Source organism: Lepus europaeus, chromosome 17 (genome assembly GCF_033115175.1).
Source record: "Lepus europaeus isolate LE1 chromosome 17, mLepTim1.pri, whole genome shotgun sequence".
Classification (NCBI taxonomy): domain Eukaryota; kingdom Metazoa; phylum Chordata; class Mammalia; order Lagomorpha; family Leporidae; genus Lepus; species Lepus europaeus.
Window position 1 is genome coordinate 11,668,546 of NC_084843.1, and position 19,806 is coordinate 11,688,351.

The 19,806-nt window shown below is 44.4% G+C and overlaps 1 protein-coding gene across 3 annotated transcripts in view; it reads left to right on the forward strand.

Annotated features, from left to right (window-relative positions):
- Positions 1-18,673, forward strand: part of CACUL1 (CDK2 associated cullin domain 1) — an 83,881-nt gene extending 65,208 nt beyond the window's left edge. The window contains exons 5-8 of one of the 3 annotated variants that reach the window (XM_062215286.1): positions 1,053-1,142; positions 5,668-5,806; positions 11,534-11,577; positions 11,955-18,673. In XM_062215286.1, coding sequence (XP_062071270.1) covers positions 1,053-1,142; positions 5,668-5,806; positions 11,534-11,577; positions 11,955-11,995 — 314 coding nt within the window. In that variant the 3' untranslated portion in view covers positions 11,996-18,673. The remainder of the gene's footprint in view (positions 1-1,052; positions 1,143-5,667; positions 5,807-11,533; positions 11,578-11,954) is intronic. The other 2 variants (XM_062215283.1, XM_062215285.1) reach the window with 2 other exon arrangements.
- Positions 18,674-19,806: the final 1,133 nt, after the last annotated feature.

The following is a 19,806-nucleotide window of genomic DNA, read 5'->3' on the forward strand; positions in this document are numbered from 1 at the left end:
AGATCTTTGGAAGATGAATTAAAAATTAACTATTTTAGGTCAGTAGTATCTTCCATCCATTAAATAATGGAATTCATGTATAACTGTTAGTGATGAGCATCCCTAATCTGGAAATCTGGAAAGCTTTGAAATCCACACTCTGAGCATCTGCTGGAGCTCAAAAAGCTTTGCATTTCAAATTTTGGATTTTCAGATTGGGGATGCTCAGTTGTAAAATGTATTCAGATATTCCAAAATCTGAAACGCTTCTGATTCCAAACATTTCAGCTAAGGGATACTCAGCCTGTAGTACATGTCTTTCAGAAAAATGCTAAAAGCCTCAACTGTGGTGATTTGAGGGAAGAAGAAATGTTTGAGTTTATTGCGTGACATTTTATCCCTCTAGTGGAAGCACTTGCAGTTCACTCTGTGCCAGGAATGCCATTGCTTTTAGAGGATTTACTACTGTCAGGTCCCCCTGAGTCAGTTCGTCTCCATTAGTGCTCCGGCACACTTTCACGTATTTCCCCGTTAGCTTGAGCTATTGCATTTGATTTTTAAAAGATTTGTTTGTTATTTATTTAAGTTTTTTTTTTTTTTTGAAAGGCGAGATAGAGAAAAGCTGGAGATGGGGGAGTGAGGGAGGCAGGAAAGTGTCTTCTACCTGCTGGTTCATTCCCCAAATGCCTGCAAAGCTGGGGCTGGGCCAGGCCGAAGCCAAGAGCCAAGAACTCCATCTGGTCTCCCACATGGGTGGAAGGAATCCAAAAACTTGATCCCTCGCCCGCTATATTCCCAGGTGCATTAGCAGGAAGCTGACTGACTAGTCAGGACTTGAACTGGCGCTCTATGCAGGCTGTGGGGTTGGGAGTGAGGGGTGGGCCTGATGGGCGACTTAACCTGCTGTGCACAATGCCTGTGCCTGAACTGGATTTTTAAAGAAAGAAATCCTTCATGTGTCAACTCCCAGTTTGTTGTCTTGGGCTGTTCTTGTTTGTACTGTTTGCCCTTCAGTCTTTGGGAGAAACTTTAACGAGTGTTCCATGCTTTTTCATCTTTCTCCTCTTCTCCAGCTTTGCTTCTAGAAGCCCAGTCAACACCATTTCAGGTCACACCTTCAACCATGGCAAATATTGTGAAAGGCCTGTATACGCTGAGACCAGGTAACACTCGTCATCTCTGTTGGGTTTCACAACATGACAGTCTTATCAAAACAGCAGTGATTCGGGTGTGTTTTGTGAAGACTAGTGGTATTTCGACTTGATAGAGAAAAAAATATGGAGGAGATACTCGTCATTGAGAAATATAAACTGAAAATTTGAAAATTCACCGGGAGCTCTTTTTTGTTAGTGAAACCATCTAGTTGTGTTTTTTTGTTTGTTTTTTGCTGCCCCTGGGAGGGAAATACAAGAAATAATTTGTAGGATACACTGTGTATAAGATTGAATGTGGTAGTAGGTATAATCTCTGTCTATCCCACACTGCAAATGTGCAGTCATGAACATTCACAACTCCATTAGGCCTATTATATGACTCAGAGGGACTCGGAAGTGTTGCTAAAATTGAGTCATTTCATGAGGATGTTTTGAGGATAGATAATCACAAGAGCAGAATAAAAAATCATGTATCACAATATTCAAAGATATGGCTTATAAATTATTTTAATATCTCTCTATTAGAATAAAAACTGTGATAGATTTAAAGGAATCTCAAAGTGCCTTTGTGTATATCTTCCTGGTTATAAGCCAGAACCTTCGACTTGTCTAGTTGATTGAAAAAATGTATGGGAGAGAGATTGGAGAAGTTCTCAGGGTAGAACAGTGTTACAGTCTACAAACATGAAAGATGCTTTCTGGCAGTAAGTACCTTCTTGCAAAATTTTTTTGTATGAGAATTAAATTGAAATAAAACATGAAAACAGCTTACCATAGTATTTGATAACATAATAAGCATGCAAACATTAAATGCTATTATTACTATCCATTTGAGTTTAATGATTATTTTAATTAATTGATGGATTGATTGGTTGTTTAATTGTGTTAAAAGTTCACTTGCTAAAATAGAAATCAGTTTATTGGGTAAACTTTTTTTTTTTTTTTTTGACAGGCAGAGTGGACAGTGAGAGAGAGAGACAGGGAGAAAGGTCTTCCTTTTGCCGTTGGTTCACCCTCCAATGGCCGCCGCGGTAGGCGCGCTGCGGCCGGTGCACCGCGCTGATCCGATGGCAGGAGCCAGGTGCTTCTCCTGGTCTCCCATGGGGTGCAGGGCCCAAGCACTTGGGCCATCCTCCACTGCACTCCCTGGCCACAGCAGAGAGCTGGCCTGGAAGAGGGGCAAACCGGGACAGGATCAGTGCCCCGACCAGGACTAGAACCCGGTGTGCTGGCGCCGCAAGGCGGAGGATTAGCCTAGTGAGCCGCGGCGCCGGCCTAAACTTATTTTTTTTTGACAGGCAGAGTTAGACAGTGAGAGACAGAGAGAAAGGTCTTCCTTCCATTGGTTCACCCCCCAAATGGCTGCCACGGCCAGCGCACTGTGCTGATCCGAAGCCAGGAGCCAGGTGCTTCCTCCTGGTCTCCTATGCAGGTGCAGGGCCCAAGCACTTGGGCCATCCTCCACTGCCCTCCCGGGCCACAGCAGAGAGCTGGCCTGGAAGAGGAGCAACTGGGACAGAATCCCAACCGGGACTAGAACCCGGGGTGCCGGCGCCGCAGGCAGAGGGTTAGCTTTGTGAGCCGTGGCGCCAGCCTGGGTAAACTGATTTGAGAAATCTTTTTTTGGTCAGGCTACTTTGAATTAGTGATTTCTAGAGCATTCAGTTTATTAATTAAGTTTGGATCAGGTCTTGAGATATATTTATCATTTTTAACAGAAATTTCTTCTGTGAGGTAATTGATTATATAAAATAGCAAAAAATATTTTACATGTTTCCAATAAACTAGTTTCTTAGAATTTTGAATTTTACTTTAACACATTGTGATGAAAATGGCTGATAATTTTTTTGGTGCTAGGTTATGAATGGTTTTTTTATTTTATGTTGGAAGGCATTCAGATGCACCATGACAAATCTGACTCCCAAAAAGGCAGCTGTATCATATAGCAAAATAAAGACATCACCAAGGGTAGAAAAAAGTATAGATACGTGTTTACCTAAATGCTATTTTATCGTGGTTCAAGTTCTGGTAATAAGATTTACACCACTTGTGAGGAGAATTCTGTAGTTGAGAATTGTCCTTTTGAAAAGGTGAATTTGATTAGACTAACCTCTTGCTGCACTAGGCATTTTCAGAGATACTTTCAAGCATATTTTGACATTTATGTCTCTTGTCAGTGCCCACTGTGTTCCTGGCTTATTAAAGCAGTTTTATTTACCTGACACGTTATGGCTGGAATATTTTCAGAGTTGAATGTTAAATGTAAAAATGTCTTCCGTTGCAGTGGATCTCAAGTGCTGGTCTTTGTGTGACTGCGTTTGAATTGTCTCAGAGTTTTTTTAAATTGTAGATTTGTGGGCCTTACCCCTTGGAGACTTTGATGACGTTTTTGTCATCAAAACAGGTTTTCTCTCTGGTTTTTAGTGGTTCAGTTTAGAAATGCGTGAAAGACACATCGTTTCCTTGTTTCTTCATCTTTGTTTTAATGGCTGTGGAGCCCCATAAGGTGACAGAAAGGTTTGACTTCTGCCAGCCCTGCCCCGGGGGCTGTGGTGTCAGCACAGCACTGAGGTTCTTTGCGAAGCCATGCTTGAGCTGAGTTGTCAGGAGGCACAGTGCTGAGAACAGTTTGCTGTGAGCTGTGCAGAGCGAGTGAACTGGCCGGTGGATCACCTGTCGTGCTTGTCTAGGTGCCGTCTTCTAATCTGTTCTCTTGGTGGTCATCTGTTTATGTCTACTTTTTTAAAAAATTTTATTTATTTATTTATTTATTTATTTGACAGGAAGAGTGGATAGTGAGAGAGAGAGAGACAGAGAAAGGTCTTCCTTTTTGCCATTGGTTCACCCTCCAATGGCAACTGCGGCCGGCGCATCACACTGATCCGAAGCCAGGAGCCAGGTGCTTCTCCTGGTCTCCCATGGGGTGCAGGGCCCAAGGACTTGGGCCATCCTCCACTGCACTCCCGGGCCATAGCAGAGAGCTGGCCTGGAAGAGGGGCAACTGGGATAGAATCCGGCGCCCCGACCGGGACTAGAACCTGGTGTGCCGGCGCTGCAAGGTGGAGGATTAGCCTGTTAAGCCACGGCGCCGGCCCTTATGTCCACTTTTTTACTTACCATGACGTCAACATCACACAGCATCGAATGTGGCATTTTCAGATTTTGAATTTTTATTCAGCTTGTACTTTTTTAAAGTGGGTTTACTGAATTATAAACAATATTGATATTTTTACAGTTTTTGTTATGTGCAGCCAAAATATTTTCCAAGAGGGAAAATTTAAAAAGGCTAGATTAAAACAACGCAAAAGGAACAGTAGTCCCAGCTGAGGACCCCCAGCAAGGAAGGGGAGTGCTGGTTTCATCCTGCTCTCCATACACATGGGCATTGTTTATATTTTTCATTTATTTTAGTTTGAATTTTCCTGAATACTAACAAGGTAACTTAATTCTGTTCACTTTTTTCTTGTGAATTATCCAGTCTTGTCCATCAGTCATTTACCTGGTCTTTCTGGATTGTAGATTCTTTATAATAAACGTGCTAGTTTGCTTTTGTCATATCTGGTGCGGATATTTTCCTGTGACTTCTCTTTGCCTATTTCTTTTGTAAATATTATTACCTTCATCTTACTTTTAATAATTTGATAGCCACTTAATTCTCTTTACTGTTGTATCTATTTAATTTAACATAGAAAAGATTTTTTTAAAGATTATTTATTTATTCAAAAGTCAGAGTTACAGAAAAGAGATGTAGAGGCAGAGAGAGAGAGAGAGAGAAAGAGAGAGGTCTTCCATCTCATGGTTCACTCCCCAAATGCCTGCATTGGCCAGGCTGGGCCAGGCTGATGCCAGGAGCTTCATCCAGGTGTCCCACGTGGCTGCAGGTACCCAAAGACTTGGGCAATCCTCCACTATTCTTCCAGGAACATTAAGAGAGAACTGGATTGGAAGTTGAGTATCCGGGACTAGAACTGGCACCCACATGGGGTGCCGGCACTGCAGGCACCGGCCCCAAAACTTTTATTTCTAAAAAATACTAGCCAGTTATCTCCAGCCCACTTAAATGTTCAGCCCCTTCCTGCCAACCTCTTTGTGTTGCCTCTTTTTTTTTTTTTTTATACTTCTTATTACCTGTTCTGATCTGTTTTCGGACCATTATAATGTTTTCATTAATGGCTGAGCGGGCTGGTGTTTCCACCAGTCCCCTTTTTATCAAGACCCCTCCTACTCTGAATTCTTTGGTAATCTCATTCATATTTTCCTCCATATTTAGAATGTTCAACAATATTGAAAAATTCCTGCAGATTTTCATTATTTTGTTAAACCAGTGAAATGTAAAAACGCCAGTTTTCTTTATACAATAAATTCTTTTCAGAAAGAAAAAATAACTTATTTTATGCTAGATTGCGAATGCTTTAATTCCCCCCACTTTATAGATTTGGTTTAATAAATATTTTTGTTCTTTGAATAAAACTTCAATTTTGTATGTCATTTAGTTTGCATGGTTTCTCTGATGAATCTTTTTCTTCCCTCACAGAGTGGGTTCAGATGGCTCCAACTCTTTTTTCTAAATTTATTCCCAACATCCTCCCTCCAGCGGTGGAATCTGAACTTTCCGAATATGCTGCTCAAGACCAGAAGCTGCAAAGAGAACTCATTCAGAATGGTTTTACAAGGCAAGTTGGCTTTTCCCCAGTGACAAGGCGTCCATTCCCCGCCCCAGTGTGACTTGATTGACGGGAGGGCTGCCAAGTCCTTGGAATGGAAAGCAGTGGTCCAGAGGCTGTGCGGCTGCTACTGGGAGAGCTCGGCTCACTGCTCCTTGTCCTGGCTGTGGTCTTTGGACGCGCCCCTTCCGTCCCTGGGTTTTGCAGAAAGGGTTCTCAGTGTCAGCACTTGGGGCAGGCAACCTCTGCGAGCTTTGCCAGCGTGGGTTCTCTCATACCAGGCCTGCGTATGTGCCAGAAACCTGATGATGTGCTCTGCAGGCTAAACTAGCAAAGTGGCTGTGAGTTCTATGTTTCATGTTTTTGCTTTCTGCATACTTAACTAGAACATTTTCTTCCTTTGCTCCTTTGTTTTTGTTATACACATTTTACTAATTTTTGCAATTTTTTATCATGGTCACATTCCAGAAAATCTTGCAAAGTTCAACTATAATAAGTTTTTTTTTAAAACTATAATAAATATAAAATTCTTGTGATTCTTTGTAGGAAAAAACCTATTATCACCAGACCTTTAAGGGTTCAGTAATATTGTATATTTTCAGAATCTGGACTCTTGGCACTTGTACATATCTTTACCTTTTTGAGTCCTTGGCATCAAGGAGAGAAGTTGTGGGAAGGAAACTGCGTGGTTGTTTTAGGCATATCTGTATCCACACGTGGTAGGGGAGTGTTGACTTACATGCCTGGCTGGGGCTAGGGATGGACATTTGTCTCTCAAAGTTTCTGAAACCAAATTCAATTTCAGAAAAGCTGGCCTTGACCAGGTCCAGGTCAGGAAGTCTTCAGTTTCAGCACAGTAAGAAAGCAGGTGATTTGTTTTCTTGGCCCATAGATTAGCATTTATTCCTTTTTTTTTGTGGCAGCTGTGTTTGTGTGGGGGCACTGAATAATCCACTGATAGGTAGGCCTGGCATTTCTGACTTTCTTGTGGTTAGGGAACGGAAGGACCCCTTGGAAATCATAGAATGTGAGTAGCTAGTTTTCCAGCAGAAATAGAGGATATTATTTTCTTTCCTTCTTTCTTTCTTTCTTTCTTTCTTTCTTTCTTTCTTTCTTTCTTTCTTTCTTTCTTTCTTTTTTTTTTTTTTTTTTGACAGGCGGAGTGGACAGAGAGAGAGAGACAGAGAGAAAGGTCTTCCTTTACCGTTGGTTCACCCTCCAATGGCCGCCGCGGCTGGCGAGCTGTGGCCGGCGCACCGCACTGATCCCAAGGCAGGAGCCAGGTGCTTCTCCTGGTCTCCCATGGGGTGCAGGGCCCAAGCACTTGGGCCATCCTCCACTGCACTCCCTGGCCACAGCAGAGAGCTGGCCTGGAAGAGGGGCAACCGGGACAGGATCGGTGCCCCGACCGGGACTAGAACCCGGTGTGCCGGCGCCGCAAGGCGGAGGATTAGCCTAGTGAGCTGCGGCGCCAGCTGAGGATATTATTTTCATATACAGAATGAGGCCATTTAATTAATGAGGCTGTGTTAATTTTACTTATTCAGTTTTGAAGACTAATATATGGTTCAAAAATAAAAGTAAAAAAAGTACACATTGAGAACTTTTGTTCCCACCTGTCTCCCTGTGTCCACCCCTTGAGTAACCATTAATTAATTATTTCTGGTCTTTTGCTATTACACACAATCTTGCAGTGAATAACCTTGAATATGCATAATTGTTGCACGTCTGTCTCAGAGGTGGAGTGATGGGGTCCAGAGTAAATGTAGTTGTGATTTTGATCAATATTGCCCAATTACCCTCCAGGGAGGATTGTGGCATTTTGCATATCCACAAACAAAGCTTAAAAATGTGTGTTCTTCATGGCCTTGCTTGTACAGATGTTGTGGCACTTGGATTTTTGCCAGTCAATCAGATGTTAAATTAATCAAATTAGTTTAATTTTCATTTCTCTTTTTATGAATGAGGCTGAGCGTGTTTTCCCGTTTGCTTTTCTTTTTGTACAAACTGCCTGTGTGTGTCCTTTGTTCATTTCCTATTTGTTTTTACTGTCTTGTCTTTCCTTCCCTGGTTCTGTCCACAATTAGGCAGGCCCTTGTTGGGTTGGCCCCTGATGATGGCACTGCTCTTGGCAGAGTCCCAAGGCAGGACAGAGCATTGCTTGGCCAGAGGGAGGGAGCACATGCATCTGTGTCTGGGTCCATGTGTCTGTTAGAAAGCCACCAGGGTTTCCATGGGGCTCCACCCTAAGGACCCAGTCCAGTCCAGTTACCCCCAAAGGCTCACCTCCAAACACCATCACTGGGTTAAGTTCCCGTACTCTCAGTACCATTAACATAAGACTTATCACATGGGCCTCTGGGGGATGTACAAAATCCAAACCACAGCAGTAAGTGATATTTTTAGGCTTGCCATAATTTTGAAGTCTTTTATGCTTTTATTGATATTTTATATGAATGTTTGCTTTTAATTTTAGAGATGAGTTTACTGTAGATATTTCTGAGAGGCAGTGTGGGAATGTAGCTTTGCGCCTTTCTGAGCACCTCGAGTATACCTTCCAGAACAGGGTGTGTTTGAACACATCCAGTGACATTGTCCAAATCCTATTTTGGAAGTGGAGGGAGAGAACAGAGGGCAGGACTGCTTGGTGTGTGGTAGCTCTTTTGTCAGGTTTGCTTGGGATGAGGTGAGCAAGTGACTCCATGAGTAGCCTTAGGTAACATTGTCTTTGTAACGAAAGGCTGACAGGGCACTGGCTAGTCAGCAGGGCACTGGCCAGCCAAGGCCAACTCGATCGCAGTGAACAAGTGCCTGGGTTTCTTGGTGTAAACCGAGAGTTTTGGTGCTCTTCGTGGAATTCTGTTGCACAGCTTCTGGCTGAGATTTCAGTGTTAAGCAGTTTGCTAAGAGGTGATAAAATGTTTTACTTCGTAAGCTCCCGACTGGGTGATTTTTATAATTACGTCATATTGTATTATAGATTTACTATGAGGGTTGAACCCTGCCTCATAAACTGCTCTGACAGGTGCCTTGCAGAGAAAAATGTCAACACTGCTGTTCTGTGCCCACTTCTGAGCTCAGCCTTAGCAGTCAGAGGGAGGTGCGCACAGCATCCTTGGTGGCTGTGGAACTGCCTGTCCTCCCTGGTGCTCGAGGCTCCCTCCCTCTGCCCTGTCAGCCTTCCTCCCTTCTTGGCTGGATGGTGTCCACTGGTAGGAAAAAAAAAAAACTGGAGACAGGAACACAGGCTGTTTAATAAGAATGGTATTAGCTGACTGTTCTGGTAGGTGTGATCATTTCATGGTTTCTGCCTCGCCAGCCACACAAGTCCTGTTCAGTGTCGGACACTGCTTATTTATTTGAGAGGCTTTTCACTGAGGTAGAGATCCTGAACAGGCCATCAGTGGCTTTTATGTGAGTGACACAAAGTAAGTCCCTGAAGTAATGGGTGAGTGTTGTCAGAACATCCTGTCTTGCTGTTGGTCGACAGACTCTCATTTGGAGTGGGGAGCTTTATTGAAAGGTGATCTTTGGGCATGGGTAGGCTTATTTTGAAACTAGAATTAGCAGGTAAACAACATTTTACTTCTAAGCCATACCTGAAAAATTGAATGGATTGAAGAGAGTGACAGTGGGATATTGTCGTATCACGGTAAAGAGCTTCTGAAATTCAGGACCTCAGCTCGGCCTCCTGAAGACAAGCTTGTGGTCCCCTTCGGAGGGGACCAGGTAGCTTACACCATGTTAGAGGTGAAGTGCCCTTTCTGAGCCGGGGTTACCCACATCTGAGGAACAAGACACACCTGTGGACTTCCTCATTGAGTAGCAGGGTCTGGTTTTGAGGGCTGGCCTTCTGTACTTGTAGGATCACAGAACAGCTTTGGCAGCCTCTCAGGTACTTGTGAAGAAGTGGGTAAAGCTGCCACCTACAGCGCCAGCATCCCATATGGGCTACAAGTTCGTCTGGAACTGGAACTGGTGCCCAGATGGGATGCCAGTGTCACAGGCAACAGCTAAGCTCACTGTGCCACAATGCTGGCCCCTCAGTAACTTTTTAATTCGCCAAATATTTATTGAGTGTCTAGTAATGTGGGAGGCGAGGCACTTGGTGAACAAATTCCTGTTTTCATGGAAGTTACACTGTGTTGTAGGGAGACAAATACTAAGCGTAAAATACAATTTCTGGTAGTGAGTGCTGTGAAGAAAATGAAACAAAAAGGCATTGAGAGTGAGTGGCCTGGGCACAGTGAATGCTGTCCTGGCTAACTTGGTAATGGGCCTTCTGAGAAGGAGTCGTTTCAGCCTGGTTGAGGGCACCTAGAAGATGATGAGATGGTCAAGTGGCTGCCTGGGGGAGGCAGGCGTTGCAGGCAAAGATAGTGGTCAAAGGTGCCGACCTGTCCAGGGACAGGTGAGAGCTAGGGAGGCTGCTGTATTGTGCACAAGGGTGGAGAGTGGTGGAAACGAGGTTGGTGACAGAGGCAGGAGCCATGTGCCAGGGCTGGGAGAAGCTGTAAGGGGAAGCCACAGAAGGGCTTTAATTGGAGCTGTGAACTGATCTTATGCTACTATAGAGGATCACTCAGGCTCTTGACTGATACTCAGACTTGTGCATTTAGGTCAGGGAGGGATGATAATGGCTAGGATTGGGCTTGTAGCAGTGGAGTTGGTGAGCAGTGTTTGCAGGCAGTATGCCCCCGAGTGAGGGAAAGAGAGGAATCAAAAATGACTTTGGATTTTGGCCTGAGTCCTTGGGTCAGTGGTAGGGCCATTTATTGAGATGGAAGACTAAGGAAGGAGTGGCGTCGGCATTGTTTTCTGGCTATAGCATATTTGCAGTGCCTGGACCTTCCAAGTGGAGATGATACGGCAGTTGGACCTACAGATCTGCGGCACTGGGAAGAAATCAGGGCTAGAAATACAACCTGGAAACCACGGGCTTGGGAGAGCATTTAAAGCCGCAGGGTGACCCCCATCCTGGACTAGAGAAGCATGTGTATGAAGAAGAGATGGCCCAGGTGGAGTGCTGGCAGAGCAGCATAGAAGGCTGAGATGGGACAGCAGCGGGGGGGAGGCAGGTCCCAGAAGCCTCCGGAGGAAAAGTGGCTCAGAAAGGGGGCATTCATGCTGCTAAGAGAACCAGGAAGGCAGAGCTTATGAATTGGTCATTATTGCTCATTGCCTAAGTATTTTAGCAGTTGGATTGCGGGTGAGGAGCCAGCAAGGCAACACTGGGAGTTACAGGTAGTACAGAACCTTATCAGGACCCATCTTTCCTGGTTTGGTTAATACACGTAAAGGTTCATGTTCCGCCACTCACAGAAAGTGGTAAGGTACATTAAGGTTCTGAGATTTTGTTAAAGACTTTAAGCAGTTTTTGGTTTCATTGGGCTTTTAAGTTAACTTCTCATGTGGAATTACACATGGCCCCACAGTGCTGACAGCAGAACTCAACGTCATTTTGAGACAGATTAGTGTAAACCCAGTTCTGTGTCTCATTGTAAAGCATGGGTGTAGATGATCCTTCTTCCATTTAATAGCTTTCTGTATTTAAAAGACTGTACCATTTAGCTAACATGACTGCCTAAGTTTAATGTCTATTTTAAAACAGTTTGCTGGGTTAGAACTGAAATATCAGCTGTGCGTCTGTTGTCCGTGCTGTCAGCTCCCTCTGCTGCTTTGGCGCGTGAAGAGTCAGATGGTCAGCTCTGTGACTACTGCCTTTCTCGTTTCTAGAGGTGACCAGTCCCGGAAGAGAGCTGGGGACGAGTTGGCCTATAGTAAGTAATGGCGTCCTGTTGTCGTTGAGTGCTCTGTGGTGCGTGTGCGGAGCCTGGGGCCCGTGGTGTTCTCAGAGGCACCGTGACGCTCAGCCAGGCCGCCCTTCGAGCCGCGACAGCTCTGCAGTCCAGTTGGTGGCGCTGGTTCTCTGGCAAATGCTGAGAGGCCCACCAGGTGCTTTAGTCCCACCCACAAGGGTCATGACCAGTCTCAGTTCATGATAATCCTGACACCTTTTCACATGGTTTTGAGGTTGGTTTTTTTTTTTTCCAAGTGCTCTTGAGAAGGGTGAGAAATGAGTGCCAAGCAGGTAGACCCCGGCCGTTCTCAGGTGCCGTCTGCCATGCATCCTTCTCGTGTGTGGTGTTTTTTTCAGACAGCTCGTCAGCATGTGCAAGTTCCCGGGGGTACAGATAGTGATGGCCGTGAATGTTCTTCCCTCCTGAAAAGAGGACACACTGGAGACTGTATTCAGAGCACAGCAGAGCCTGCGACACTCCGGAGCTCGGGCACAACGCTGTTCCTGGAAGAGGATGCTGGACTTCTTACTTTGGTTTGCAATTTTAAATAACAAAAAAACTAACAAAAAGCAAAAACATAAAAACACTTGCTGCTAGACTTGGGGGTGATTTTGAAATGGGACAATCTTTTAATGAGTTTACTACAGAGTCTGTAAGTAGCAAGATCTTGGAAAGTGACCCTTGCTAAGTGAAATCTGACAGCCAAATTCTGTAGCTTCCTCCAAAAATATGAGCGGAAGAATCTTTTTTTTTTTTTTTTAGCACTTGTTTTGTTCATGTGTGGATTTGGCATTTCGGCAGATTGATTTCCCATGTCAGGATACCTTTTGCTTTAAAACCAAACAGGTCATTACAATACAGTATTTTTCACCCATAACCAAAACAACTGCCTTTAAAAGAGTTGGTCTTTGTTTAGCGTTAGAAAGTCTCGTAAGAGGAAAATGCTAACTCTGCTTCCCCCCCATCAGGTCACAGTTTTTTCCTACTCTGTGCCTTGAGCTTTGTGCACTTTGCAACTGCGTGACCATGTTGTCACGCTTCCTGGAGAAGTTCTGGTGTCCCAGACAAACCCACCAACTCGTCAAGTGAGACTGTGGCAAGATGCTCTTTCAGTGGGAGGAGGGAGGGGTGTTCCGCAGTGGGCAGGCTTCCCAGTGCTTCGCCAGGACATGCTCGTGTTGCTGTGGGGACCAACTCGTGTAGAGCATCTCCATTCCCTCTGTCAGCAGGATTTCATTCGCTGCTGCTGTGGTGTTGGCCGTACTCTAGTCTGGGGGGATGGGGCTCCATGAAAGCTCCCCTCTTAATATTGTTGAGAATTCTCCAACTGTAAGAGCCATTTCCTGCGATCTGTGGGAAGCAGAAATAGTTACCAAATCCAAATATAACCGGCGGTGGGGGGCTCCTGCCCATTTGTATTTTAAATGGGTGACGTAAGTATGGAGTCTGCAGCCTGCGTCTTTCCTGTGTTGTGTGGAGTGTACAGGGAAGAAGCAGCACTGCTGTTCAGGGCCGCCTTCCAGCTGTGGCAACGCTGTCCTCTGTTCCCCACGCTCAGTGCTATTCCAGTCTTCCCAAAGGTCTCTGAGGCTTGTTCTAGTGCTTTTTGAAAGACAAAGGAAAATGGAAAGACGTGGAAAGGGAGAAAGATGCTGTTCTCAGTGTTTTTGACTCTAAGTTGAACACGGGCTTCACTCCTGTGGGCTACATCAGACTAGTAGTATTGACCTCTTGAGGGAGCTTGGAACGAGGGTGGGTGTCACCGGGGGCACTGTCAACACTTGAGACTGTGGGTTGTTCACAGACCTGCCTCTGTCCACTCAGTGTGGTGTTCTTTGGGAGGTGGCGCAGTGAGAGAATTAGAACTGGGATATTGGAAAGAAATGGGTCCTCTAATAATAGAAAGCCTTGATTTGTGAAATGACCACACAGAAAAGCCACGGTGAAGGTTGTCCGATGTACGTGCTTACAACCAGAGTTGGTGGAGTTTGTGGAAGACTTGAATTGTACTCAAGTATGTGAGCGTCTTGGATTGTTCTGATGGACACTGAATTACTTGGAGAACACAGACAGGTTCTCACTGTCACCGGTTCAGCTTGATTTGCTGCACCAGTAACATCCTGGTATGGAGGAGGTGTTCCATTTTATCATGAAGTCCAAATTTTACTTTCTCAGTGGAAGGCTTGCTGCAGACTTAGAAATAGCACCCGAACGGAATTCTCTCCTGAGTGAATATTGTTCTGAAAGAAGTAAGTGGGAATGTTTCTGTGAGTGTAGATGAATCCTTCAGTATGTTCATACCCAAATGCTTTTTTCTGGGAGAGAGCATTCTTTTTTTTGGCCAATAACAGAAGAACTTTCCCTATAAGGCATTGTATTATATGAACTGGCATTAAAATCTTTGGATGTTTTTGCATCAAGTGAATAGAGAAATATGTTCTTTTTATTGTTTGTATTAACAAAAAGTAGACAATGTACGGTTTGCAAAATTTAACTTTTCTAAGTGTTTGCACAGTGGCTATGAGAAGAGTTGTGGCTTGGTCCCACAAAGCTGTGGTTGGAAGGCACCTCTCCCTGCACTGTGTCACTCCTGACCCCACGAGGTACTTGACAGTATAAAGAGCCCATTTTTTAAAAAAAATTATTTTAAATTGAAAATGACCTTGCTTATTTATTGGGTTTCTTGGTAAAATTCTTAGTTTATAACATGAAGAGATGAAATTGCGTCCCCAGTTGCATTGACGGAGCACTGTTTGCCAGAGGTGTTGTGTTCCCGTGTTGACTTGTGTTCTTGTTGCCAGCACGGTAGGCAGTTACCCATTCCCGTTAGATGCTGGCTTCTGTATGCAATCATTGAAGGTCTAGATTATTGAAGCCAAAAAATTGTGCATGCAAGTTGACACATGTAATTGATTTGGCTGAATTGACTGATCTATGTATGTGCAACCTGAAACGGAACTGTTCAGAAGAAAACCAGGTCAGTCCTCATGAAGTAATGACACATGGAATGCTTGTTTGAGAGATGGTATGAATTTTAAAGGTTGGCCTTAAGCTTCAGCCGTGGTGTCGTCTCATGACCTCTGCTGTCACAGCTGTACCCAACCCGACAGGAATTCCTGGAAGCAAACCCTGTTGGGACTCTTAGTCCGACAGTTTGCAGGCAGGGTTAATGGTAACAAACACAAAAGCCTGGACTCATGTGTTGCGCACTATTTTGTGGCAAATTTATTTCCATCCCTTTTAAAGTTTGCAGCGGTTACACTCCCTCCATGTGGGGTCTAGGACGAATATTAATGTGTGGACAGATGAGATTGCAGGAGAATGATGTCTGGGCCATGAACGCTGCCTCGCGTTGCCAGTGGTCACACCTGTCCCTCCCCCTGCGGCACACCAGGCTTTCTCTCCAGTTGCAGGTTTGCACACATAAGTAGTTCCTCAGGAAGAGTTTGCACTTGGATCACCTTGCAGTGTTTGTACTGACCGAACAAGGGATCTGAAGGTTTTTCAGCACAAAAGGATGACTGCAGAGCTGTGGTCTGTACACCTACTAGCAGAGGTAATGGTGATCTGGCAAGCAAAATTGGTTTCTGCAATTATAGAGTGAGCAGGAGCACTTGTAGCATAGTATTTAAATAATTCTGTTTAATCTCCCTGTAAACGACCACCCTTCCAGAGTTTGTTTCCTTACTGAGGCTGACTGTATTTTCTTCTTCTTCTTCTCCTTCCCCTCCCCCCGCCATCGTGGCAGTTAATTATTTTTATGATTATTATGCAGGAGGCATTGCCCTTGAGCTAAATGCTTAATCAGCTATTATTAAAGTGATGGAGTATTGTTTTATGAATATACACTAATCTGAGAAATTAAAAAACTTTATAACTAAAAAGCAAAACAAAAAAACCTATGTTAGCTATCCACTCATTGTTCTGGGTGTTTGATGTGATTTTTTTTAATGGTGTCTCATTGAGCTTTTTAGGAATTTTTGTTTTAATCCAAGTCTAGGCCTCTTAAGGGGACTTCAGAATTCAAGGTTAGGATGTGAGTCCTTGGCTGACACCTCTGAGAGATTTCCAGGACCTTTCTGGTTGTGATTACGGTTTTCAGTAAACTTGCAGGAGGTGAAGTTGCCTTTTCTCAGAGGTTAGAATGAGGTCATGAGAGCTGGTGCAGAAATGCCTTCTTGTTAAATTTCCTGTTGAAATTTGCCTTCGTTTTTGGCCACCAGAGTTTGTGAAAGGAGCCCTGTTTGTTTCCAAGGGAAGTGATTCCTCTTCTGTCCCCACTGTTCATCACAGCCACCGACACCTTCCCTCCTCCGCTAGCCGAGAGAGACCTGTCAGGATCCCTTTGCAGAGCTGAGTGGCCCCGGTGCATCTACCATTTGTGCTTATGTGGATGGAGTGGCCTCGGGAGAGCTCACCAGACTCCATTCCTACAACCTTCCCTGCTGGTTGGAAGTTATCTTCATTTCTGGTTGGACTTGCATTGTTTAGAAACATGTTAATGGCTTACTTCTGGAAAATTTATAGTGTGGCTCTGGGGTTAAGAATTCTGTGGTTTGGAAAAAAATAAATATTTTTTATTGATTCTCACATGTCATTTCCATGTTGTGACTATGTACTAAATACAATAAGACTGTGGGTATATTCTCTTTGGAGGGTGTTTTCTTGTTTGTTTTTTTCTTTTCCAAAGATGTATGTATTTGTTTGAAAGGCAGAGAGAGAGAGAGGTCTTCCATCTGCTGGCTCACTCCCCAGATGGCCACAGTGGCCAGGAGCCTGGAGATTTTTTTAGAGAGGGTGGTAAACTTCTCTCAGTAGTCCCGTTTGTCAGTATGACAGCTATGCCATGAGGAGAAGTAATTTAAATGTGCAGTTGTAGGGCGCTGCAGCTGGAAGTGGGATGTGCAGTTGTAGGGCGCTGCAGCTGGAAGTGGGATGTGCAGTTGTAGGGCGCTGCAGCTGGAAGTGGGATGTGCAGTTGTAGGGCGCTGCAGCTGGAAGTGGGATGTGCAGTTGTAGGGCGCTGCAGCTGGAAGTGGGATGTGCAGTTGTAGGGCGCTGCAGCTGGAAGTGGGATGTGCAGTTGTAGGGCGCTGCAGCTGGAAGTGGGATGTTTTTGAATGATTTGGAGATCAAATGCAGGCAAGAGGCTTTGCCACCCATCAGCACGGCCAGGACAAGGGCGAAGCAGTGAAGTCTGATCCCGGGGTGTGTGTGTCACAGGCCTGGGGAGCTCAGAACAGGTGTTCTCAACATCTGCTCCTCACTCAGACAAGAAGAAAACAAAATGGTGGATGAAACTCTCACTGACCTGGGGTACAAGCCACTGGCTTTGGCTCTGACCTCTGGCTCTTGGTAGATTTTCAATCACGCCTTCTGTCACTCTGAAACATTGGGGGTAAGGAAATAAATCTTGTCTGGATGTCCTTGGCCTTGCTATATTGTAAGTCGTGTCCGTGGCCTTGATCCATGGTTCACTGGAGCTTTGTTAGAATACAGAACATTGGATGTATTTGGGATGTTTCCTAAATGATAGCCACACTCTGTCACCGCAGTCGGTCAGGCTGCGTCCATCTTGACCTCTGGTAGTGATGAAAGCAGGCTGTGTGTGTGTAGCCATATATGGAGTTACGTAGCCTATCGACATACACAGTGTATATACATAGATATTCAAATATGTAATTTCTCTTTTTAAACTGGTATAATTTTTTTAATAGTCCTTTAGTCAAAACTGTCCAATGTGGGGTTTTTGCATTGATTGTACTGTGCCTTTTCTGTAACTCTTTGTGTTTTCTTGCTGTGAAATTAGTAATATACCCTAGTTTTTAAAAACCTTATTTGACAATTTCACTTTCTCTTGCTGTTTCTTTAGATGTGTCCTTTCCTAGAGTGTTCTCGAAGGCCAATTCTCACCACCAACCACCCCCCACACACACACACACTTTTTTTTTTTTTTTAACCTAAATGCTCTGTTGTGATAATGTCTCCATTTTGGTGGCCACAGACAGCACCAAGCAGGGACTTTGTCTTTTCTTTTGCTTAGCATTTAAATCACCCTCTCTTTTTGCCCCAGCCAGGAAGGGTGCTGTTTAAACATTGCCCCATCTTTTAGCAAGTCTTTTCTGTTTTTCACTGTGCACAGAACGCTTTGCTAAAACCACTCTGTGTGTGTGTGTGTGCATTTGTTCCATCTACTGTCCTTTCTCTTAGTAACCCAAATTCTAAAACAGGTAGGAGTGTCACACACGAAACCTGAGAGCAGAGCTTTGTCTCAGCTCAAGTAGCCGTGTGTCTTGAGTAGCTTTTTTTAATGTCTCCCAGTGTTTCCCTGTATTAATGTTAAGCCCTCCTTCCCCCAGTTACTCATGATAGAGAACCAGAAGGTTGTGACAGTTCCAAGTACTGCCCCTGAGTGTCTAATAATATACCTCAGTATATATAAATAAAGAATGGACAGAACAATTTATATATATATATCAATATTATGAGCATTTTCAGTATACCTATCTATAATTAATAGGTCAGGCTGAAGATCAAATTATTAAAACTGTTAGGGACATAGATTAAAGTAGTACGGTTAATCACTTTAGTCTGGTGGATCTAGTACATGAGGGAGTGTGTACAAAGATAACACCTTGTACCTATCAGTAGGGAAACAAGCATTATTTGCAAACCAAGTCTAACAATGTATTTGAAATATAGCAGGTGATAACCAAATCAGATTTATTATAGGAGTGCTAGGTTTGTCTATCAATAGAAAATCAATAATATGACTCCTGTTAATGGACAAAATTTTCAGATTATCTGTGAAAAGCTAAAGAATGTATAAGGCAAATTAGAAAATGTAGTTTATCAGAGTTGCTGGGACGAAAGTCAGTGTGCAAATGTCAGCTTCACTCTCATGTGCCGGCTACAAGCAGTAATGAGTTTAAAGTTTAATAAGAAATATCATTTACAGTAGGAAAAGGAAGCAAAGTATATAAGAATAAATCTTAATAAAAAGTTTTAGCCTTTAATAAGGAGACAGTTTAAAAAACCAAAACTTTATAGACCTAAATAAATGGAGAGGATGTTGTGGCTAACATTCTTTCAAATAAATAAATAAAATCTTTTTTTTTTTTTTTTTTTTAATGTCAGAGTTACACAGAGAGAGGAGAGGCAGAGAGAGAGAGGGAGAAGTCTTTCATCTGATGGTTCACTCCCCAATTGGCCGCAACGGCTGGAGCTGTGCTGATCCAAAGCCAGGAGCTTCTTCCGGGTCTCCCATGTGGGTGCAGGGGCCCAAGAATTTGGGCCATCTTCTGCTTTCCCAGGCCATAGCAGAGTGAGATTAGAAGTGGAGCAGCCGGATTTCGAACCAGCACCCATATGGGATGCCGGCATTGCAGCCAGTGTCTTTACCCACTACGCCACAGTGCTGGCCCAGAATGCAGGCATTTTTTAGAGCCCACTGTCTATACTTAGAAAAACTTGTGTGTAGGTGTAGCAGGAAACGTGTGCAGGAATTTTTGTAGCAGCATTATCTGTGATAACCGAAAAGAAGGGAGGCAGGGAGCCAAATGCCTGGCTGTAGTACAGTGAGTTCACGAGGATCTGTGCAGAGGAATCCCATAGGGCAGTCGGGGCATCATACAGCTGTGGGCGGCAGCGTGGGCGAATCTCAGAATAATTTAAAAACAAGCCAATCTCATGGGGCTGGCGCTGTGGCACAGCGGATTAAAGCCCTGGCCTGAAGTGCTGGCATTCCATATGGGCGCCAGTTCGAGTCCCGGCTGTTCCGCTTCCTATCCAGCTCTCTGCTATGGCCTGGGAAAGTAGTAGAAGATGGGCCAGCACCGTGGCTCACTAGGCTAATCCTTTGCCTGCGGCGCTGGCACACCAGGTTCTAGTCCTAGTTGGGGTGCTGGATTCTGTCCCGGTTGCTCCTCTTCCAGTCCAGCTCTCTGCTGTGGCCCGGGAGTGCAGTGGATGGCCCAAGTGCTTGGGCCCTGCACCCGCATGGGAGACCAGGAGAAGTACCTGGCTCCTGGCTTCGGATCAGCGCGGTGCGTCAACCACAGTGGCCATTGGGGGGTGAACCAACTGAAGGAAGACCTTTCTCTCTGTCTCTCTCTCTCTCACTGTCTACTCTGCCTGTCCAAAAAAAAAAAAAAAAAAAAGAAAAAGAAAGAAAGAAAGTAGTAGAAGATGACCCAAGTGCTTGGGCCC